Below are 25,128 nucleotides of genomic sequence, written 5' to 3' on the forward strand. Positions count from 1 at the left end.
TATAATTTTGTTCCACAACTCACCAAAGCACTAGTCATTTTTGTTTTCATTCTTTTCTGCCGTATTTTAGATAATACCTTTAATTTCCTAATCTTTTATCTGCAGTGTCTACATTGCTCCTAATCTCATCCAGTACTTTTATTTCAGATATTTTATTTTTCAGCTCTGTAACTTCTATTTGAATTTTTTATCTGTTCCATTTTCCTCCTCATTATTTTGATGCTTTATTCCTTTAACATGTAAGATTTATAATAACTATGTTACTTTTTTTTTTTGAGACAGTCGCACTCTGTCACCCAGGCTAGAGTGCATTGTGGTGTAATCTTGGCTCACTGCAACCTCTGCCTCCCAGGTTCAAGCAATTCTCCTGCCTCAGCCTCCCAAGTAGCTGGGATTACAGGTGCTTGGCACTATGCCTCGCTAATTTTTGTACTTTTAGTAGATACGGGGTTTCACCATCTTGGCCAGGCTGCTCTTGAGCTGCTAACCTCATGATCCACCCACCTCGACCTCCCAAAGTGCTGGGATTACAGGCATGAGCCACCGCATCTGGCCTATAATAACTATGTAATATTCTTTAAAATGTTATTATCTCTGTTATTTCTCTTTTTATTGGTTGATTTTTTTCAATAATTGACTTAATTTTTAGAGTAGTGTTTGGATTCACAGCAAAATTGAATGGAAAGCTTTCATATAGCCCTACTCCCACAAACACATAGTCTCCACTACCATCAACAACCTATACCAAAGTCATAAATGTATTACGCTCAACAAACTAACATTGACATGTCCTTATTACCCAGAGTCTTTAGTTTATGTCAGGATTCACTCTTGGTGTCAGGTATGCTATGGGTTTGGACAAAAGTATAGTGATATATCTACCATTATAGAGAATAATTTTACCGCCGTGAAAATCCTCTGTGCTCTACCTATGCTTCTTCCCTTCCTCCCCAAAATCCCTGGCAACCACTGATCTTGTTATCTCCATAGCTTTGCCTTTTTCAAAATGTCAGATAGTTGGAGTAATACAGTATGTAGTCTTTTTGGATTGGCTTCTTTCACTTAATCATATGCATCTAATGTTCTTTCATGTCTTTTCATGACTTGATAGCGCATTCCTTGTTAGCACCCAATAATACTCTGTTTTCTAGATGCATCCCCGTTTACTTAACCATTCATCCACTGAAGGACATCCTGATTGCTTCCAAGTTTTCACAATTGTGAATAAACCTGCTATAAAGACTCATGAGTAAGCTTTCGTGTTGACATAGGTTTGCAACTCATTTGAGTCATGTGTATGTGCATTTTTGTGGGAACATAAGTTTGCAACTGATTTTGTTAAATACCAAGAAGCACAATTTCTAGATTATATAGTAAGAGTATGTTTAGTTTTATAAGAAACTTCCAAACTGTCTTTCAATATAGGTGTACCATTTTGCATTCCAAACAGCAATGAATGAGAATTCCTTTCACTCCACATGCTCACCAGAATTGGACATTGTCAGTGTTTTTGATTTTTGCCATTTTAATAGCTTATAGTGGTATCTTGTTTTAATTTGCAATTTACCAATAACATATGATGTTAAGTATCCTTTCATGTGCCTATTTGACATTTGTGTATCTTCTTTCATGAGGTGTCTGTTTAGATCTTTTTCCCATTTTTAATTGGGTTGTTCTTTTCTTATTGTTGAAATTTAGTAGTTCTTTATACATTTTGGAAATAGTCCTTTATCAGGCACGTATTTTACAAATACTTTAGTCTGTGGCTGTTTTTCATTCTTTTTACTGTTTTTATGTCTTCACATAAAAACAAAGCAAAAGTTTTTAAATAATAAATTACAGCTTATTATTTCTTTCATGGAGTATGTCTTTGGTGTTGTATCTAAAAAGTAATTGCCATACACAAGGGCATCTAGTTTTTTTTTTAAGACAGAGTCTCACTCTGTCACTCAGGTTGGACTGCAGTGGCTCTATCTCAGCTCACTGCAACCTCCCCCTCCCAGTTTCAAGCAATTTTCCTGCCTCAGCCTCCTAAGTAGCCGGGACTACAGGTGCATGCCACCAGGCCCAGCTAATTTTTATATTTTTAGTAGAGACAGGGTTTCACCATGTTGGCCAGGCTGGTCTTGAACTCCTGACCTCAAGTCATCTGTCTGCCTCAGCCTCCCAAAGTGTTGAGATTACAGGCTTGAGCCAACTCACCCAGCCTAGTTGTTTTTTCTGTCAAAATTTTTTCTGTTGTCAAAAATTAGTTAGTTATATTTATGTGGATTTATTTCTGGACTCTCTATTCTGTTCCATTGGTCTATTTGTTCCCTCAGCAATACCACACTGTCTTGATTACTGTCCATTTACAGTAAGTCTTGAAGTTAGGTAGTTTCTGTCCTCCGACTTTGTTCTCTTCCTTTAACATTGTACTCATTATTCTGGGTCTTTTGCCTCTTCACATAAACTTCAGAATCAGTCTGTCAATAGCCACAAATTAACTTGCTGAGATTTTGATTTGGATTGTATTGAATCTGTACATCAAGTTGAGGATAACTAGCATCTTGACAATATTGAGACTTTTTATCCATGATTCTAGAATATCTCTCCATTTTTATAGTTCTTTGATTTATTTTATATAAATTTTATGGTTTTCTTCACATAGATCTCGTTCATATTTTGTTAGATTTACATTTGAGTATTTTATTTTGCAAGGATACTAATGCAAATGGTATTGTGTTTTTAATTTCAAATTCCACCTGTTTATTGCTGGTATATAGGAAAGCAATTGACTTTGTATGTTAACCTTGCATCCTGCAACCTTCCTACAATCACTTATTAGTTACAGAAGGTTATCATTGTTATTAATGATTCTTTCAGATTTTCCACATAGAAAATCATGTCATCTACAAACAAAAACAGTTTTATATCTTTATTCCCAATCTACACATCTTTTATTTCCTTTTCCCTTATTTTATTAGCTAGAACTTTCAGAGGATGTTTAAAAGGAGTGGTGAAAGAGTTCATCCTTGCCTTGTTTCTGATCTTAGCAGAAAAGCATCTGGTTTCTCACCATTAAGTATGATGTTAGCTGCAGATTTTTTGTAGATGTTCTTTAACAAGTTATCATGAATGGGTTATTGGTTGTTTTTTCCTCTTGATTATGGTCATATTTTCATGCGTTTTGTGCACTGAATGTAACCAAAGGTCATGTAGCAGAAGAATCATTTGAAAAATAGCATGGGAACTGGAAAGTATGATACAAAAAGATGAAAACTGAAAGATAAAGAGCAGCCAGATGATGGAAGTATGGTGTACTAAGGATTTGGGAGTTTATGTGGTAGAGGTAACTGAGCTTGTTTGTATGGTAATAAGAATGATCAAGTATAAAGGAAAGAATTGCCAATGAGAGAAAATGATTGCATTAAAAAGGTTTTAAACCACTAAAAGAGATAGAATTCAATATGGGGAAGTTGGTCTTTGTAATGAGTAAAATCATTCCTTGGCTGAATGAAGAAGAAAGGCACTGAGTATGGTACTGATTCTGACAGTTTGGTAGATTCTGATAGTTTAGTAGATGGTAAGAAGACGTGAGTGTTTCCATGTGATAATTTCCATGGTGATGTCCATAAAATGTAAGTTTGAGTCACTGATCACACTTTTGGAAGTTTGAAGAGTGATAAGTCATGAAATTGTTACCTTAGAGAATATAAAAGTAAATGTACCAGGAAAAAGTAACACTACTGTGTTATGGTCAGGTCTATTTTTGATATTTGGGGATTAACAACCAGTGAGACCAAAAATCACGGTTGCATGTTTCACCCTGCTGAGGTGTAGGCACACAGTACGTGGACAATTTCAGATTTGCCAGGCAAATGTGTGAGAACCAGAGTGTCAAAAAAATTAACAATGTGCTATAAGAGACTGATGATAATGATGTACTAGGAAATAGGTATGAAGATAAGTAAGGATAGAAGACGGGAAATTAATAATGAAAAAGAGTTAGGTTTGGTGGACTGGAAGACTTATGAGGTTTAAATATGCTGGAGTAGAAGTAGTATAAAAATAAGTGAGTGAAAATGCAGAAGGTGATAGGTGGATGCTGGAGAACACAGGTTTGCAAGATATTTGCTAATTGAAAATGGCAGGATCAAGCCTATTACAACAGGAGCTGGTGGTTGGGCTGGAGGGAAGGAAAAGATCAGTAAAAATGATTGGATCAGAGAGGTATAGAATATATCCAAATTGATATTAAATACATTATTTTACATAAATGTTTCATGTATGTGCATTTGTAACTAAATTAAAATAGTAGATATTACAAATAGAAAAATTAGTGAATGAAATGTGAGGAGGTAGAGACAGGGTAGATTTTCCTTTTTGAACTTGAATTTTAAAAGAGAGGAGAGTGATAACTAAATAGAATACAAGATAGAGAAAGCTTTCTTTTTTCTCTCTTTATTGATAAAAATGGAGAGATTTAAGACTATTTTTCAATTCCAAGAAGTAATCCAGAAGAGAGTCAAATGTTGAAAACAAAAAGAGAAAAAGATAATCCAATAAAACATGATCTTTCTCCTGGGAAAGAAAGAGCACAGTACAAAAGTTAGCTTTAAACAAGAAGGGAAATATTTTTTCCCTCTGAGAGGGCGGCAGGTCAAGGGAGATAGAGAGTTGGTTGATAATGGAGAAAAGAAGGACAGGATTTTGAAGCAGTCCATGCAGTACGATAGCCTTAATTTTCTCTATTCGGTAGAAAGCAGTGGAAGTTTCTGAGAGAAAATACAGGAGGTGCGAAGGTTGGACCGAGCAGGACAAAGAGTCTGTGGAATGGGAGGGAACTGGCCAGAGAAGTATAGTAGGATGTCAACTAGTGTTGGATTCCACAACAATCACTACTCACCATTTGGCCCTAAGTTTTAGAATCTGGAGAGTCAGCTAGCAGGTACATGGGATAAGCACTTCTCTTTTTCATGCTGGCAGATGTTCAGGGTCATGTTTGGATGGGAAAGGCAAAAGTTAAGAGAAGTCACCTTGTATCACTTTGCCCCTGACAGGTCCTTATTGAGTGTGAAGTCTCCAGTTCTCCACAGATTGTTCCCCTACTGTGGAATCAAGTTGCTAAGGGTATCCCGGTAGTGTACAAATTTGCTTTAATCACAGGCACTGTGGAATTGCTTCAAAAACATGCTGCACAGGTGGTGACAGAAGGCAATGATGTGAGAACATGTTTAACAACCTGTTTACAGGCAAGATATTTTATGAAGAATTTTTTGTTGTTGTGTGTAGTTTTGTCATGCAAGATGTAATTTGTGCAATAGCATTGCCAAATGTTTACCAGCAAGCCATGTTTCTAGGAAAATATACTGCATTGTATTCAAATCTGTACATGCAAACCCCACATTTACAGATGAAGAAACTGAGGCGCAGAGTGGGTAAGTAAGGTCATAGAGCTAGTAAACAGTGGCACCAAGAATTAAACTGGTTGCCAGACCTGGTCCAAAGCCGGAACCCTAAACCGTCTTCCATTTTACCTGAAATACATACATATATTTTGTACACTCATACATTTATTCAATAATACATACTAATCAGTTCTCTTTTTGAATAGGGGAAGAGAAGACAGAAAGATCTCTTTGTCCTCCTCCTCCTTCCCCTGTGACAAATCTGGGAGCAGTGCTGCTGGAGCCCAAGCATTCATCTGAGCACAGATTGAGAACACAAATATTGCACACCAAATGGAGTCTTCTGTGAAGCTCTCTTGTCAGAACTATAACCCAGTCCCTGCTTGTGTACCTCAAAATGCCAAGATGAAAAGTAAAATTAGGTTCCTCTATTCTTTTGTTGGAAACTCTATTAGCTAGAATCATCCTGTCCAATAGAAATATAAGGTGAGCCATATATGTAATTTTAAGTGTTCTGTTAGCCATATATATCTTAAAAAGAAATCAGGTGAAATGTTTTTAAAACATATAAATTTAGACTGGGAGCAGTGGCTCATGTCTGTAATCCCAGTATTTTGGGAGGCCAAGGCAGGTGGATCACTTGAGCTCAGCAGTTCGAGACCAGCCTGGGCAACATTATGAAACCCCATCTCTATACCAAAAATACAAAAAATTAATTAGCCATGTGTGGTGGTGCACACCCGTGGTCCCAGCTGCCTGGGAGGCTGAAGTGGGAAGATGGCTTGAGCCTGGGAGGTGGAGGTTGTAGTAAGCCGAGATCACACCACCACACTCCAGCCTGAGTAACAGAGTGAAACCCCGTCTCAAAAAAAAAAATATATATATATATATATATATAATTTAACTCGATATCAAAAATATTATATCAATATGTAATCAATATAAAAATTGATGAGATAGTTTACCTTCTACTTTTTATACTCTTTACAAAATCTGATGTATAATTTATACTTACAGCAAATCTCACTTTGAACCAGTCACATTTCAAGTGCTCCATAGACACACGTAGCTTAGTGACTGTAGCCACTATAAGACAGCCCAGAACTAAAATATTACTCATTGTGAGGCAAAGTTGGTCTCTCCAAAGTTCTACTCATACGTTCCAGTTTGTGTTCCTTGGAGTGAAAGAGTACAATTCCATCTTTTTCTGGGGCTTTGCAGATCATCTTATTCACCATTTTCAATGTTGCAGATATAGGGCATAGGTCTCAAAGTGAGGTGACTTTACTCCAGGTCATTCATTAAGTTGATAGTAAAGCCAGGATGAGCAACCAGGTGTTCTAATTGTGCTTTGCTCTTTCCGTAAGGCAATGCTGTTTTCTCTCACAAGGCAGACTTCACATATTTTATGACACTTAAAAATACCCTTAGGCTTCTGTTCTCAAGGTAAATTATTTTAGTTTTCCTCGTGTGTGCCTCTCAGACTCATCCTTTGCCTAACACATATTGCATACCCCAAGTACTTTACAAATGGTTTTTATTCAAATGAGATTTGTGCAGTTTGTATAAGCAATATACTGTACAAATTATTATTCAACTGCTTTGTATGGTTATGCAAAATTTTCGTAGGTACATCACGTAAAGCATTGTGCCAGGTGATCATAAAGAAAAAATGAAATTTGAGATGGTTTTGAAATGACCTACCTAGCCCTCATTGACATCTAGTAATCACTGAATTATCTTCTAATGTTCTTAAACTACCTGCTACTGAATATATTAAAGTCTTTTTCTGGGAATCAGTGTTAAACATACTGGCCTTCGTTACCCAGAATCCATCTTTCTGGAGAGTTACGGCAATATTTTCTCATGTCTTTTTCTCTGAACTCTCTCCCATTTTTCTTAATTTATCAGGAATTACTGCTAGTAATTCTGAGACCTCATTTTCAAATTCCTCCAGCACTCTGAAAAGGAATATGTTTGGGCCCGTTAGGGAAATGTTCTCTACCTGTGTCTCTCCAATCAAACCTCTAACTCCAGTGATCCTCAAAGTGTGGTCCATGACTCCTGTGGATACTGAGACCCTTTCAGGAAAACAACTAACAATATTTTTTATAAGTGATAAAATTCAAGCGTTTAAGCAAAAATTCGTATTTTTAAAATTTTATACCTGCTACCATGAATTTGACAGTAAAGACTATCCGTTGAGCTTGGTGGAGATATTTTTTAAATGTGACTTTTTTTTTCACATTGTATAATGAAATATGTCTGCCAGGCACAGTGGCTCACGCCTGTAATCCCAGCACTTTAAAAGGCCGAGGCTGACAGATCACGAAGTCAGGAGTTCAAGACCAGCCTGACCAACATGGTAAAATCCTGTCTCTACTAAAAATACAAAAATTAGCCCAGTGTGGTGATGTGCACCTGTAATCCCAGCTACTCAAGAGGCTGAGGCAGAAGAATCACTTGAACCTGGGAGGCAGAGGTTGCAAGGTTGCAGTGAGCCAAGATCATGCCACTGCACTCCAGCCTGGGTGACAGAGCGAGACTCCATCAAAAAAAAAAAAAAAAAAAAGAAAAGAAAAAGAAAAAAGAAACGTGTCAGAGTTAGGATGATCTACAAAACTCAGTGAGCCAATATTTTTTAAATGCCCTGTGGATGATGTCACAAAATCAGGCAAGTGTAAAAGATTTATTCAAAGAATAAGACAAACCAATCAGTTTGAATGAAACAATGTAGAAAAGTTCATTGAGTGTTTCCATTTCTATACTGCAATTAACCCTTTAAAAACTACAACTTGACCAGTTTGGTAGTATCCAATAAGAATATCTGTAGTTATCTTAAGAGGCTTTTAAAATGCCTCCCTTTTTTAACTGTGTGAGGCCATATTTTCTCCATCTATTACAACAGAAACAACATATCACAACAGATCAAATGCAGAAACAGATATGAAAATCCCGCTGTTTTTTATTAAGCCAAGCATTAAAAAGATTCAAGCAGGGTGCAATGGCTCACGCCTGTAATCCCAGCACTTTGAGAGGCCGAGGCTGGTAGATCACCTGACATCAGGAGTTTGAGATCAGCCTGACCAACATGGTGAAACCCATCTCTACTTAAAACTACAAAAATTAGCTGGGCATGGTGGTGGGTGCTCGTAATCCCAGCTACTCCAGAGGCCAAGACAGGAGAATCACTTGAACCTGGGAGGCAGAGGTTGTGGTGAGCCAAGATCGTGGCACTGCACTCCAGCCTGGGTGACAGTACGAGTCAGTCTCAAAGAAAAAAAAAAAAAAAAAAAAAAGAATGAAAAAAGAAAAAGAAAAGAAAGGAAAAAAATTCCAAAAAACGTAAAAAACAAAACACCGCATTATCACTAACTTTTTTGTTTTGGAATATATGGTTATTTTTGCTACAATGTTATTTATGTTACCATGTGATTAGCTTATTGTTATTTTTAATTAATAAATATCAGATGATATCTCAGTTTTCACTTCTTATGTAGTGAATATCAGTAACAAAAGCTCTTTCAGGTCCTCAGTAAGTTTTAAGAGTGTAAAGGAATCTTGAGACCAAAAGCTTCAGAACACTACTTACACCAATGTTCTCTCCATTTCAGTGTGAAAGTGAAAGACCTTATTAAGTTTCATAGGATATAACATATATAACATAGCAGTTAATGGCCCGGGCTTGGCAATCAAACTGACCTAGATTTAAATCCTGGCGTTGCCATTTACTAGGTCTACTATGTTCAACAAGTCATTGAACCTTTCTGTACCATAGCTCCCCGTGTATAAGATGGATATAATGTACTTCTTATGTTATGAGAATTAAATTTTAACACTTGTTAAACTATTAAACCCAGAATTATCACCATTACAAACATTTATACTACCTTTTAAGAGTAATACGGTTCTAATATAACAATAGGAGGCATTTTAAAGTCTTGAAATTCTTTCTTAATCAGGAAGTCATTTCTCCAAACATAATACCAGCTCAGTTTTTCTCCAAACTTCACCTTAATGCTCTCTCATACCAGATTCCAGGCACTAGTAGCATTAAACATCACATTTTTTTTTCTGCTCTAACATTGAAAAGTATGCACTGTGCCTACATGATGGTCAATTTTTGTATTATATCTCTGTAGTAACAACACATTTGGAAAAAGTGCTATTGCAAAGTCTGAATCGAAGAGTTAGGCTGAATCAAAGAGTTAATATGAACAGGTGAGCAACGCAATTACCAAGTACTGTCTCTAAGGATGAGTTTGGCAATGATCTAGTGATGACTTTGCTAAGTATAAAATTGCTTTTTACTGCAGGTATACGACTTAATAGACCCAACCAGAAAACTTTGTCAATGCATATATCACCTTGGACTGTTCTGATGTATTAAACCTGTGAAACACTGTAACAGCAAATTCTTATAATCACCATGGTTGGACCTGTGACAATGTTAATTCCTTTATTCATTGTAATTGACAAACAGCAGGAACTTCTTCACAGGTATCTGTGGGAGCCACATAAATACACTTGGATTAGTATTTTATTAAGACTCCCTGTAGCTTATTACAGTCAGATGTATTTTGCTTTTCAAAGCCTCATCCACCTTTAAGAATCTAAAGCCATGATTAGAATTGGTTATCAAGTTATCTTCAAGTTTGTTTACTCTTCTCTCTCTCATTTCCATTCTTCTATTGCCCATCTAATATGTTATTTCAGATATTTTACTTTTTAGTTGTAAGAGTTCCATGTGGTTCTTTTTATAATTTCTGTGTCCTTGCTGAGAACTCATGTCTTTCCTTTCCTTCCAAGAATGTTTATCTTTATCTCATGAAACATAATTACAATAGCTGTTTTTACATCTGATAATTCCAATATCTGGGTTATTTTGCGGTTGCAATCTCTGGATTGTCTTTTTCCCTGGGAATTGGTCGCATTTTTCTGGTTCATCCTAGTTATGTTGGATACTGTGTTGCATAGACTATGGGTCCCATTAAAATTTTCTGAAAATGTTTGATTGATGATTGATCAATTGGTTCAGGCACTCCACCTTGATTAGACTCATACTGCAAGTTTTGTCTCATTGTTTATGAGTGATGATTCCAATTTGTTTCATTTTCAAAGCCTTTGCTATGGTTCTTTGGTCCGTCCTGTGTATGCAAGCTCAGGAATGAGCCCAGGACTTGTAGAAGTTTGAACTCAGAGGATTCCCTTTTCCAGCTCTCTCCTCTTTAGGATTTCCCCAACCCCCTACCCTCATACTCCATGCCCACTGGACCACTGGAGACTCTTTTTCTGGTTCCTCTGGCCAAAAGCTTGATTTCTCTCAGTGTGAGCTGCTCAAGTCACCATGGCTGTGCAGCTCCACAAGTGGGGCCCACTCTTGGGGTGAAGCTGTTAAGACAATAGAAAAAAAGAAACAGCCCTAATATGGTTGCTTTTCCAAGTTTTGATTCTCATAATCTGCCTGCTTCCAAATATTTAAAGACTATTCTGGTGAGCTCTAAAAAAATGTGATTTTTTTTTCTGCATTGCATAATGAAACGTGTCAACATTGGAAAATCTACAAAACTCAGTGAACCAGTATTTTCCAAATGACCCATTGATGATGTCACAAAATCAGGCAGGGGTAAAAGATCTATTCAAAGAATAAGATAAACCAATGAGTTTAAATAAAACAGTGTAGAAAAAGTTTATTGATGGTCGTCATGAGTAGGAGACAGACTTCAGTGGTTTTATTCCATCTTGGCTGAAACCAGTTCTCTTGCCTACTTCTCTAAAGTTTATCTTTCATCAAGCTCCCATCACTTACTCTGCTCTAGTCTTTTTCTTCTTATGCTTTCCTAAGTGGCCAAGTTTGTTTCTACATCAATCCATCACACTTGCTCCTCTCTCTGTATAAAATCTGTTTCCCCACTCTAAAATGTAAAATCTATGACCTTTACTCACTTGCCCACTATTGTATACCAACTTGACACAACAGGCATGCAACAAATACTTGTTATATGGCTGGTTGGCCTATTTAATTGAGAACCAATCATTTTAAATAGTTTGGGCATTCTAGTTCAAATAAATAAATAAATAAAGCACAAGTTTATTTAATGGGTTTTACACCAAATTAGCAAATCGAAGAACTCTAATTCTGGATTTTGACATAAAAATATATACCAACATCTTACCATCTTACCTGTCAAGAATGTTGCGAGATACATAATTTTCTCTTTTGTAGCTTGAAAAATTGTTAAATATTTATCTTTGCTGTTCACTTTGCAGGATTTATGACTTGTGTTAGTTTGCTTGTGTCAGTAAATTAAAAAAAAAATTGTTGTGACTCCATTACCTGTGAGTTGTTTTAGACTTTTTTTTAAGAGATGAGGTCTCACCCTGTCGTCCAGGCTGGAGTGCAATGACATGGATCATGGCTCACTGTAGCTTCAACCTCCCAGGCTCAAACAATCCTCCCAGCTTGGTCTCCCAAGTAGCTGGGACTATAGGCGTACACCACCATGCCTGGCTCATTTTTTAAATTTTTTTGTAGAGACAGGGTCTTGCTATGTTGCCCGGGCTAGTCCCAAACTCCTCGGCTCAAGCAATCCTTCTGTCTCTGCCTCCCAAAGAACTGTGTACAGGTGTGAGCCACAAAACCTGGCCAGACCTTTTTTTTTTTTTTTAATTTGAGACGGTTTTATTCTTGTCACCCAGGCTGAAGTGCAATGGCATAATCTCGGCTCACTGAAGCCTCTGCCTCCCGGGTTCAATCGATTCTCCTGCCCCAGTCTCCTGAGTAGCTGGGATTACAGGCACCCACCAACACATCTGGTTCATTTTTGTATTTGTAATAGAGACGGGGTTTCGCCATGTTGGTCAGGCTGGTCTCAAACTCCTGACCTCAAGTAATCCACCTGCTTCAGCCTCCCAAAGTGCTGGGATTACAGGCGTGAGCCACTGCACCTGGCCAGACTCTTTTTTGTTTGCTTTGTAAACTTGATTCTGTTTAAGAGGTAGTGTGCATAATATTGTAGAAATAAGACTGCTCTGGGTTCAAATCCAGCTCTCTATTTACTAGTTGTGAGAGACACCTGGATGATTTAAGTTCCCTTTCAGTCTTTGTGCATCAAATGAGATGAAATCACTTATCTTGAAGGGTGGGTCAAGCCTGTGAAATGACTACTGCAGCATGGCACATACTGTGGGCTCAGAACAATGCTAGTCTCTTCCCATCCCCTGTAGCAGCCCCCAGTAGTCAGTTAATTTGGGCTCTCACCATGCTTTTCCTTCAGCTTTCTTTTCTCTCCTTACTTCAGCTTCCTTTCTTGCTGTGCTCCTTCACTTTGGTCTTTAGGTAGGTGAGCTGACTTATGACAGAATGCCTATGAATTTTAAATGTCTTCAAGTTTTCTGAGGTAGAATTGTGTTTAATTTTCTAGAGAAAGATTCAAGTTGCTTAAGCTTTCAAGTGTCTCCTAGCCAAGATTTTACCTCAGTAAATCATGTTCAAAGTGATATTTTTGTTTTAACCCTATTGGATTTTTACAGAAACAATGGCTGTCTTCTCCAAGGACAGCTAAACACATTAAATAGTTCTGCTGAGTCTAACAGAAGGTAAAATTTACCTTATGCCTACTCTTTTATCCAAGACTAAAAGGTATTTTCTCTTTTGAGCATTTATTTAATATACTGTACTAATAATCTTAAAAGGCCTATGTATTATTCATATGAATTATGATGACTATACACAGTAAATGAAGTATTAGCTAATTAATTAACCACTGTATTTCCCTTGTTAAAGATAACCATGTAAAATGTTGGGCTTTCCTGTTAATGATATCTTGGTAGAAATACTGAATAACACTTAAGAAGTTTGGTGATTTTCGTATGTATTTGTGAAATTTACATATACTTCTCTTCCTTATAGGTAATAAGGACTGGAAAAATTAGATCTCATTTCAATAACATGCTGAAAATTGAAAAGAGAAGTATAAACATGACTATAATTCACTAATAGTTCTCCCATTTATCACTACATGTTTTAATGTCAGTTAATTGGGTTACTTTAGCTAAGTTTTATTACTGAGAGAATATTAGCATAGTAGAGATTATTTTTACAGGTTATATTTTTGCTAAACTTTGTAATATTTACAGGTCACATTTAACTGTTTATCATTAAATAGGAACACATAACTATTTTCACTCTCAGGTATTTCATAATAATAAACCTTACACTAAAAGCCTAGTCTATTTCCTTGGAAATTAGGTTTGAAGCCTACTTATCAATATTTAAAGGAGCACCTCACAATACTATTGGAATGTACTTTCAAATTCCAATGAGGTAGGGTCAGGAGACATTCTAAGTAAATTCTAACTCTTAAGCCATAGTCAAGGGATATATACAATACTTTTTTCTAAATTTACATGACAATTTTTCTCACACTGGGAAACCCATTCAGCTACCTTAAATCCTTTCTAAAGCAAAGTAAAATGTAAAAGAAAAAAAAGTCTCATTAAATTCAGAATAAAAACAAAATGCAGTTGCTCAGGAAAATGTCTTTAAAGTTGCTTAAATCTATTTTAAAAATTAAGCATTAAAAGAGGAAAAGTTAAGAGTCAACATTTTCTTTCAAAATTTCATGCCCGTTTCTATGTGACTGGCCTGATAGGAGGAAGGAGGTAAATACCACCAAAACGTTAATAATGCCTTTATATAGTTGTAAACTTCTACAGTATCAAATATTCAATTATACTTTGATCACAGAGTTAAGCTTCTTGAATTTTGAGGTGAGATGAGGTAAGAGGTAAAGGAAAAATAGAAAACATTTTTTGTGAATAAATATTTCTTTTACTATTTAGATATTTGGTACTTTTCCAGAGATTTTTGCTTACGGGTTTAAGAATGAAAATGCAAAACGCTAGGCCATAAATCTTACCCCTTTTCTTTGTTTTTTGAGTAACTCAAAATTTATAACTGTTTCTCATCAATAAATCATAAATGATATTTCCTTTCAGCTTTACAGAAATGTTTAAGGCCATAACAGAACTTCCAACATCTTCTGAAAAGTGATATTAAGTACTGTCAAAATATACAAAAAATATAAGAAAATTTCAATTAAAAAACTCAACTTGTAGAATGAAAAGGAACAGATTGTTTGTATAGAGTTTGCCAAACCAATTTAGAAAACAAAATGGTTTTAGAACATTGTGACTATTCGAATGGTATTCCTAAAAATTATCTCTAGATATGCCAATAATAATCTTAAAAACTCAGAACTAATGTACAGAGTTGTATAAGGTAAGAATAAAATTATATATAGCAGGTTCTGAGTGCAACTTGCTTGTTGAAAGAGTGAAGGGAAATCCTAATGCCACTGTTTCAGCAGTCTTCAAATCTTACCTTCCCAGTGAGGCCTGTTACCCAATTCAACACTGAAATCTGTACACCCAGCAATCCTGAGTTTCCTAACCTCTGTTTCCTCTGTAGCATGTGTTACCTTACATATAGCATGTTGTCTATTTTCCCTTGCTAGAATGTAGGCTCAATGAAGGCAGGGTCCTGCTGCATCTAGAACAGTGTCTGACACATATTTGGTGCTCGGTAACTACTGAATAGCTTGCAGTTTAGAGTTTATTGTATCATGTTGTTTAAAGATGTCATATTTCATTTTACTTCATTCTTAACTCCCTCTTGTGGCTCAAGAAACCCTTCCCTGATCTTTCCAAAACATTGTTAAACTCAAGATGCAACTTAACCCTGTGATAACAAATTGACCCTAAGTATCAGTCTAAATAGTTTATTTCTTGTTCATGCTAATGTCTAACAAGTTTAGTGTGGCAGAAGGGAGAATTTCAGGGAGTTCTGCTCCAATGTCACTCAAGACCCAGGCTGATAGAGCTACACCATCTAGAACATGCAAAATCCCTAATCAGAGTAGTAAGAGAAGAGAGAAACTGGATGGTACAGTAAAGTTTTTCATTGCCTTTACAGAAAGCGGAGTGTCACACTACTTTCTGTATTACATTACAATGAACTAGTTACATAGGCCTCATTCAACTGCAAGCGGGTGGAAATCTGGGGGAGTATAATGTTTGATAATCATTATCACATGCACCTCACTTTTCACGGCATGTGTCCCATTTTATAATTATTTTTGTAAATTCTGTTTCCTCTTCTGTAAACTCTTCAAGGGCAGGGACAGTGTGTATTTGTTTTGAATACTAATGTATTACAAACCCGTATATACAGCAGGGACTTGATATTTGTTGGATGAATAAAAAGTTTAAAACCAAACAGTCAAAATAATTAACTTTTTAATTTTTTTAAGGAAAAATACTCTCCATAGGAAGGCATTTCTATTTTTTGTCCATCAGTAGCCAAATGGAACTTGATATAAACACTTCCAGTATGCCAACTTTGGTTTAATGCACAACTTTGAAAATAACTTATAAAAGCACACATCAAGATGCTACTAACAAATTCATTAATATCCAAGATTCATTACTGTATGTCAAAGGTCATCGAGGATTAACATTTTCATTACAATGAACTGTGCAATTCCAATGAAAAATGTTTGCCTGAATTAAATTATTTAATCTCTCAAATTGGAAGTCTAGCACTATTGAAAATCAAATTCTCACACACACACACACACACACACACTTAAAACTGCACGAGGACATGATGGCAATTTAATGGAAAAAGAAAATAGAAACTGAAAGGGTATCATTTGGACAACTGGATAGAGTAGGCAGAAAATCCTAAAGATGTACATTAAAAAAAAGCCAATAAATAATGGCTACAGAAAAACACACTTAAACATTTGATGAATTTCACTGCACTAAACAGACCTGGCAAACTGAAACACTAGAACTGTGACTACAAGCCTTGCTCCATTCCATGCAAATAAAATCTCTTAACCATTATAAGGACAGATGAGAAACCACATGCAACAGAGGAAATATAAATTATTTTTAATTTAAAAAAATAAAAAATATAAATCCTTGTTAAACACGATTTAAAAATATGCAGCTTTATTTTTAAATGTAGTTATGCTCAAATATGGCAGTTTACTTATACGTAAAAGTTTTTAAAATATCAATATATTGGTTTATAAGTTATATACTGCCCTCAGCTAAATATTTTTCACCGAAATTCTCAAATAACTGTTAAAAAGAGTTGCATGATTTTATTAGCCCATCATAATTACTAAAGACGGGAGACAGTAAGTTTCAGAGCTAAAGGCGAACCATTAATGAAATATGTTTTGATGTGATAAAAGTCACATGAGCTTTGAATTTAAAGACAACTGATAAGCCAATAGTAGCTTTTTTTTTTTTTTTTTGGCAGGTGTTGATTTGCTCTAAATTGAGCAACTGTTTGGGAACTACAAAAACTGAAAAGTTCAAACTATAAGGAAGTGGAAAGGTGATGAAGTTTACTAATACAGTGTTTCACACATTCTATTTAACCCAGAATTCCAAATGGAAATGTTTAAGATGTTTTATGAAGAGAAACATCTACAATATATTACACTTGTCTGTGCTAAACAAATGTTACTTTTATTTACTTACAGATGTATCATCCTAATGCCAACACTATTTAAACATCCACGATTAACCCACTGAAGTGGAAATGACTTTATATAACTGCATGTAATCTGCATCTGTGGCATTAGAAAGTAATCAAATCACAGTCCATTTTCTGATGAATGGAACATCCTACAAATCCATGACAGATAAACTAAGCTAAAAGGCTTTGAGATTATTTACAGTATACATTTCATGTTTTAAAAATATACATGGATATACAGAAAAAATGATTGTATAGTCACTAACATATTTATAATGGCTATGTCTCCTGGTGGTAGGATTATAAGTGATTATTTTACTGTTGTTGTGATGGGGAAGTAGTCTCAAAATACCTAGCTTAAGAACCAGAGTACTACCACCAAAGCAAACTATTTTGTCCTTTCTTGTCTTCAAATTACAAACTTTTTAAAGCTACCAACCAATATGAATTTGTCTGACTGGCTACCCACATTCCAATATATGTATTAAAGGAAGATCTCTTGAAAGATGGAAAAATAGCAAGATTATGGTCATAAAATAATTTGCTCTCAAAAACTGGTAAGCGACAATCATTAGCCTCTCTATAGCTACATATAATTAATTCCATAGGAAAGTCAGCTCCAACATTTCATCTTTAAAAGTTTTTTTCCATCATTCTGTTTTCCTAGTTTTCAGGTACTGTCCTTAGAACAGTTTGGACTGAATATTCTTGTTTCCATTCACAAACATTTCTCTCTGCACTGGCAACAGCACTGCTAATCAACAGCTATACTCAAGCCATTTAAGACTAAGCTTTAGATGTATTATCTGGCAAAAACAGCTTTAGATCTAATTATCTGGCAAAAATAAAAGAACCAAGAGTTTCATATTAGCAGCAAAATAACTAGATTTAAGGGTCTTGATTTTTTTCATAAGCCTTTGGAAGCCTGCATATTAAACACTGGTGAGTTTTAAATTTTCAATGGAAATGGTGATGGCATTTACTGAACCAAACCAGCTCATACTACAACTCACTGAGGACATGATATAAAAACAAAACTAGCACATTTCTATTTTTCAAACATCACCAAAATATCTTCTTATAATTTTAGACTCCAGTAGTTTTCAACCATTTGTATACCTAAGATACCTAAAAATGTGTGTACACATACACTTCATATTTTACATTATTGCACATTTTTCATTTACTTTTTAAAAAAATCACATGGAGAAAATGTAAACTTGAAATAGTTAAATCCCACTGTAACATTAATAATCTATTTTTTAAACACTTGTACAAATTACACTTTCACTTATTACCTTACTATGCTTTGTTGAAAGGATATGCTTTAGTCTTCAAGTTTTTAAGAATATTAGAAACATGGTTAAATTCAAGTACAAAAAGTCCTTTAGACTATTCTGAAATCTCAATTTTTATATGGCACAAGTCATGATGAGTTGATGAAGTTTTCCATATGCTGATGGCAGAGTACAGAATTATAAAGAAAAGCCACACAATTGAAATCTAAAGTAGCAAATCCATTCTGGGGAATTACCTTCAAACATCCGGCTTAATAAAACAAAAATATGCACAATTTTCCAAGAATCTTGAACTTTTTCAGGACTAGAATGCTATTTAATGTGCTTATACAATTTACGAAGTGATGACTAAAGCCCTAAAAGGAAATGCTTTTCCTAAACATGAGTAGATAGATATTCTACTCCTAAGCTAACAAAGGCCATGCTTTTTTAATAGTAGGCTTTGAAGGACAGCAGGAAAAAAAACTGAAAACTTCTTATTCACATTTGGCTGCCCATTAATTAAAACTTCAATGGATTTAAGCAATTTGAATTATAAACTCTCATTTAATAAAACACCCACACAATGACAAGAATGAGACTTTAATCAGTTTTAAGTGGAGTTTATAACACTAAGAGATAAAGGGTTGTTAACAAACACAATAACAAATGGACATCTGATTGGTATGAGGCATTATCCTGTACACATCATATTGGTATTTTTGTGTATCCTCAGTGCATAGCATTTACACACAGAGCCACTGCTGCACAGCACAAGAGTATCTGAAGAGGCTGAATCAGAGTAAGGCTGTTTAACAGACTGAAATTTTTTAGTATATATATTCTATATGAAAACAGGTTGAACTTTTGAACTGGCAGGTAGAAGGCAACTCTGCCAAACACTACAGTTAAAGCCCCCACTTTAGTGCACAGTTCCACCCCTTCCATCTGCATGCATGACACATTAACAGTATTTAAAGGTAAACGAGGCACTTTGTGGCAACCACAGCCATCGTTATGAACATATTGCACAAAATTTCTAGAACTAAACATTTAACTTGTACCCTACTTTTATTTTTTAAAGCTGAAACATTTGATGCTGCCGGTAAACTCCACTTAAGTTTATAACCTGTGCCACAGCAAAGAATGGTGATGCTATTTATTCAACTATCCTTTCAAAAGTATGGGAAACATGTTCAAGAGGAGCTACAAAGGACTTGGGATGGTACAGGGCCCAATTGTAAGCTTTCTTAAAAGTGATGCCTTCAAGTAACTTCAGACATGTAAGCTGCTGCACATCCAAAAAGTCTAAGAAAACATTCCAGAAACTCAGAGATTACCTACAGAATGCATTTCAGGCTAATTATGAATACTGTCATAAATAAAGTTTTATTTAGGACTCGAAAACCTTTCAGTCATAGCAATTCTTGTCAAATTCTATGGGGATGGTAACTGAAATAAAGTAAGGAGAGTATGTATAATATATATTTATATATATAATATATATAATGCCATTTTTCCATTTCCAATGACTACACCATAAAATGTAAGCAAGGCTTCTCAAAAACATTGAAACATTCAAAATCAAAACCCTCATTCAGACCTTCACATTCCAAAGGAAAAATAATAACAGTGCAAAAGCCCATTATAATGTCATTATTTATGACCTGGCCCTCCATGTTACATATTGGAACAATAAAAGTTATGTTTTAATATGCAGTGCCCAAAATTGTAACAAAAAATAGTATTAATAACTATCTTCAAAACATCGATTTTTGTTTTAGGTAAGAATTTTCAGTTTCTATGAAAGACAAGGTGGCATATAAATTTTAATGGTGAAGTGTTAGGAATAGTTGTCTCTAACTTTACCAATTTAACTTATGAGCAATCAATCAATATATATCAATGCTTAAATATAAATGTGTAAATCCTAAGAGCTTTGTTAAAAATTTAAAAATTTTTGCATGAAACTGACGAGGTATGGAAAACATGTCAACATTATTTACTAAGAATATTTTAGATGAAGTTCTGCCTAATTTATTTGCCATCAAACTCTATAAATGCTTCTCTAGTAGGTCCTATTCAATCTGTATTTGTAAATTAACTAGGTCAGACCACAGCTAGTGAACAATTTCAGCACCAATAAGTTATTGAAAATGAAATTTTATACCATTAAGAAATATAATGGCTGGATATTCAAATGTCAAGGTGAAGGTATAATTTGAAGATACCAAATTTCTGGAAAAAAAATCCTTTTTAATAGTATCTTCACATTAGCTTTACAATAGTAGCTGTACTCCACTTAAAATCGTATGCAGTCTGGGCATATCAAATATATGATGATATTTTTTAAGAAGTGAAATTGAAGCCCTAGTCCCAACTTGGGGTAGCACTATGAAGAAATGATTCAACACTGCACATTAAAAAAAAAACAACCCTATTCTTTCAATAGCAAACCAGTAAAGCACATGTAGGACAATTTCTACTGAAAAATCAAATGTCTTTTTTTTGTGCAGTGTTGAAAGTTTACTGCAACTCTGATTTCTTAACACAAATGTCCTTTTTAACATAAACATTATATGTATTCAGTATTCAAGTAAAATTCCCTAACAGTTAATGACATTTAAAAAATGTGCAAAACTGCAAAACTCATCGTAATAGAATGTGTAAGGTCAAAAGGGTGGAACGGCTGACAGCTACTGGATTGAATAAGTGCATCATAAATCTTCAAAGAAAAAAAAACACTTACTGTAGAATCTCAAATTGAAAATTTCTGTGCAGCATTACAAAATATTTTATATTTAATGAGAAAAAAGAAGCTTGCAGGCAGCACATGAAGCATCCACAGCAGGTATATGATTGGAAACTAATAAGTGTAAGTTGTTGACTGATGTAGGTACTAATAGCATCTGACTTTTAGCACTGGCCTTGATTACACAGGAGATGGAGCAGTCATTACAACTGAGAAAACATATTTAATAAATCATTGTCAATTTTTATGTTTCAAGCCCATTCTTTGTTGATAGCCTCCACATTTATATGGTTAAGTCATTGTTGCTGTGTTTCTTATGACATTTTTATATACCTTCATTTGTGGATCTTAAGATGTTGCAGAAGGTTCATTCCTGTACCCCAATACAGATTCACTTCCTTTAGCTGCCTTTTCTAGCACCAATATGCTTTTTAAAAAATGCGCAAACAACAAGCAGTGACAGCGGCCAATTCCTTGAATGTCCAGATTAATAACTGTAGCATGCTAAAGAAAGGTGTGTGTAAATAGCTGGAGATGGTGTATGGTCCAGAGTCCAGCATAAAATCTATTTCCTTTCTGAGCATTCCCTCCAATCCCCTAACCTGAATACATGCATTAGAATGTAGTAAAACCCTTTGGAAACTTCTCTTAGCCAACTGCAAACTTATCTGTTGCCACAAGTGCAAAGGGGTAGGATGTGAACCAGTATATCACAAAGCTCTTTAGCCACTTCAGTTGGTGACAGAACACAAAAGGAAAAAATTCCTACGTATACACATCAGTCTGTCTCCACTTTTTATAAAACTGGAATAAAATGGGAAAGTGCCATTTTTATTAATTCTAATTGAATTTTAAATGTCCTTTTGACACAAAAAGGTATATACATGACACAGCTACACAACCTTTTTTTAACTGGACAACAAGTTGTCAAAACCCTGTGGATGTATAGGGTAAAACAAGATTGGTCAGGAAGAGAATTGTTCCTATAACTGGTAATCTGACACAATGTCCTATTGCCATTAAAAAAAAAAAGGTCCATTTTCAGTTTATTCAAGTTTGTTTTCATGGTGTTTTATCCCTCTTGATAAAAAAAAAATTCAGACTTTTGTAATTTGTGTATGCTGATCTTCATCAAAAGGTTCATTCTCTGGATCAGAGTCAGTGGTGTCAGAATATCTATAATGATCAGGTTCATTGTCACTAACATCTGGTGTTACAGAAGTTGAACTGCTAGCCTCTGGATTTGATGGCTCCTCTACTGTTTTTGTGAAGTACAGCTTCACCTAGAGAAAGAAAATTTAAAATGAAAATCCACAAACATGACTCATCTTAAATTATTTAGTAAAATACACTTTTAACAGATTAACTTTTTTATTCCATTTTGCAGATAAACACATTACTATTTAAGCACTTTAACAAACATGATCTTTAAGAGGCCTTTTAAATGACCCTCTTCTTATTAAGATATTCAACATTTTCTTTCTTGCTAGGTACCGAAATTAACATACTAATAGACGATCAGGATGTTAATATTATTTATTTATTTCTGGGAGACAGAGTCTTGCTCTGTTGTCCAGGCTGGAGTGCAGTGGCATGATCTTGGCTCACTGCAACCTCTGCCTCCTGGCTTCAAGCAATTCTCGTGCCTCAGCCTCCTGAACAGCTGAGACTACAGGTGTGCACCACCATACCCAGCTAATTTTTTGTATTTTAGTAGAGATGGGGTTTCACCATGTTGCCCACACTGGCCTCAACCTCCTGAGCTCAGGCAATCCACCTGCCTCAGCCACTAAATTGCTACGATTACAGGTGTGAGCCACCGTGCCTGGCCTCAATTTACTTTTTAAGGAATATAAGCTGCAAACATTAACTAAATTATTCTACAAAACAAATGAACATTGAAAGCTATCAATAGTTTACATAATATAGCCTTTCAATTATAAAATTCAATTCACAAATGGTTAAGTTCAAAAAGAATGTTTCTCTTACAGTATCTAAAAATCAATTCCTTCCTTCCCTCTCTTTTTTCTTTTCCTTCCTTCCTTTCCTTTTCTTTTTTTTCTTTTCTCTTTTCTTTCTTTTTCTCTTTCTTTCTTTCTTTCAAGACAGGGTCTTTCTCTGTCACCTAGGCTAGAATGCAGTGGCACCTTCACAGCTCACTGCAGCCTCAAACTCCCAGGCTCAAGTGACCCTCCCACCTCAGCCTCCCAAGTACCTGGGACTACAGGTATATGCTACCACCCCCAGCTAGTTTACTTTTTGTTTTTTTTTGTAGAGACAGGGTTTCACCATGTTACCCAGGCTGGTCTCAAACTCCTTAGTTCAAGTAATGTGCCTACCTTGGCCTCCCAAAGTTTGGGATTTTAGGCGTGAGCCACTGTGCCCAACTTCAATGTATTTTTTGATATAAACACTACACAAACACAAACTACTGATCAACATTGATATTCAGAATTTATGAGCCCTAAAAACTTCACTTAAAGGGAGGAAGGAGAGGGATAGTAACCTCATAAAGTGGTCTAAACAGAGAGCCAAGGGCCTTTACATGCATAGTGAAAATAACTGTCAAAATAACCCTACATGTTAGGTATTTCTGTTTTCAAGGAGAGGTAGCTAAGGCCCAGAAAGGTTAGGGAACTTGTTAAAGGCCACATATCTATAAATAGTAGGTAGTGGATTTGAGATGTAAATCAGATCTGACTTCAAATCCCTTCTTCATTATATTATATTGACAGCCCCTCCCCTATTATCCAAGAGTCATTATCAATTCTTCTTCTCTTATAACCAACATCCACTCCATCAGTAAATGCTTTTAGTTAATCTGACAGCTTCTTGTTACCTTTCACTGCCACTATTCTAAGCGGTGAGAGGCAACAAGAAGAAAACATCATCTCTCACCTTTACTAAACTATTCAAGTGCCTCAACTATCTCTCATCTTTCATTATTACCCTTCTCCCTACTTTCCTCACTTATCTGTATTTTGAAAGCAAGAACACAGGGAGTATTAAACACAAAATTCAGATTATATCTTTTCTATGCTGAACACACAAGTATCTTTACATGTGGACTGGTTTTCTTGTCTACTCTGTTTTAGTCAAAATGACTTATCCACTCTTCAAATATACCAAGCTCATTCTTGCCTAAAGGCTTTTGCATCTTTACTCTTCCCTCTTTTCCCAGATATTTGCATAACTCACTCATATGATTTAGGCTCTGCTTAAATATTATCTGCTTTGTTGGGCCTTCTCTAATCATCCTAGCTAAAAAACAAAAAACATACAAACCAAGATTATTCTGTCTCTATTTTTATAGCACTTACCACTATACGACATTGTATTGGTTTACTAATAACAGAGTTTTTATTTGTAATCACAAATATAAAACATCTTGCAATATTAAAACAGAAAACAATAAAACTAGAAGGAAAAGACAGTTTAAAGGTTAATGGTTGAGTAAAATGCAGATTTAGAGAAAACAAAGGAAACCTTTAGATTTTAAAGAGAATGTCTATCCTGGAGGAAATGATTAAGTAAAATCAGTCAGGTACAGAAAGATAAATACTGCATGTTCTCACTCATATATGGGAGCTCAAAAAGTTAAGCTCATAGGAGTGTGGTTATTAGAGGCTTGGAAGGGAGGGAAGGGGGAGGATAGGAAGATGTTGGTTAAAAGATACAAAATTACAGATAAGAGGAATAAATTATAGTGTTCTACAGAACTGTAACTAGTCAACAATAATTTATTGTATATTTTCAAATAGCTAGAATTTTGAATGTTCCCAACACAAAGAAATGACAAATGTTTGAGGTGATCCATATGCTAATTACCCTGATTTGATCATCACACACTGCATACATGAAAATATCACTCTGTATCCCATAAATATGTACAATTATTATATATTAAAATTTTTTAAAAAGGGGAAACTTCTCAACACTTAAAAGAAATTTAAGAGCTAATGTCATTTAATATTAGATCTATTTTCACTTAAAACATGTAGGGGCCCCTTTACTGTTTTTTAAGTATTACTATTACCAGCAATTTTTTTTTTTTTTTTTTGAGGAGACAGAGTCTCACTCTGTCACCCAGGCTAAAGTGCACCAGTTGTGATATCGGCTTACTGCAACCTCTGCCTCCCAGGCTCAAGCGAT

At 35.2% G+C, this 25,128-nt stretch overlaps 1 protein-coding gene and 1 long non-coding RNA gene across 3 annotated transcripts in view; one reads left to right on the plus strand and one right to left on the minus strand.

Annotated features, from left to right (window-relative positions):
• LOC135273944 (uncharacterized) overlaps positions 1–5,815 on the plus strand; it is a 39,937-nt gene extending 34,122 nt beyond the window's left edge. The window contains exon 3 of the long non-coding RNA XR_010341702.1: positions 5,597–5,815. This is a non-coding gene — a long non-coding RNA (uncharacterized LOC135273944). The remainder of the gene's footprint in view (positions 1–5,596) is intronic.
• Positions 5,816–15,672: 9,857 nt separating this feature from the next.
• Positions 15,673–25,128, minus strand: part of PTEN (phosphatase and tensin homolog) — a 101,282-nt gene continuing 91,826 nt past the window's right edge. Inside the window, exon 9 of one of the 2 annotated variants that reach the window (XM_012467566.3) lies at positions 15,673–22,259. In XM_012467566.3, coding sequence (XP_012322989.3) covers positions 22,074–22,259 — 186 coding nt within the window. In that variant the 3' untranslated portion in view covers positions 15,673–22,073. The remainder of the gene's footprint in view (positions 22,260–25,128) is intronic. The other variant, XM_021671730.2, reaches the window with a different exon arrangement.

Source organism: Aotus nancymaae, unplaced genomic scaffold (genome assembly GCF_030222135.1).
Source record: "Aotus nancymaae isolate 86718 unplaced genomic scaffold, 86718_ANA_hifiasm-v0.15.2.pri h1tg000010l, whole genome shotgun sequence".
In the NCBI taxonomy this organism is placed as follows: domain Eukaryota; kingdom Metazoa; phylum Chordata; class Mammalia; order Primates; family Aotidae; genus Aotus; species Aotus nancymaae.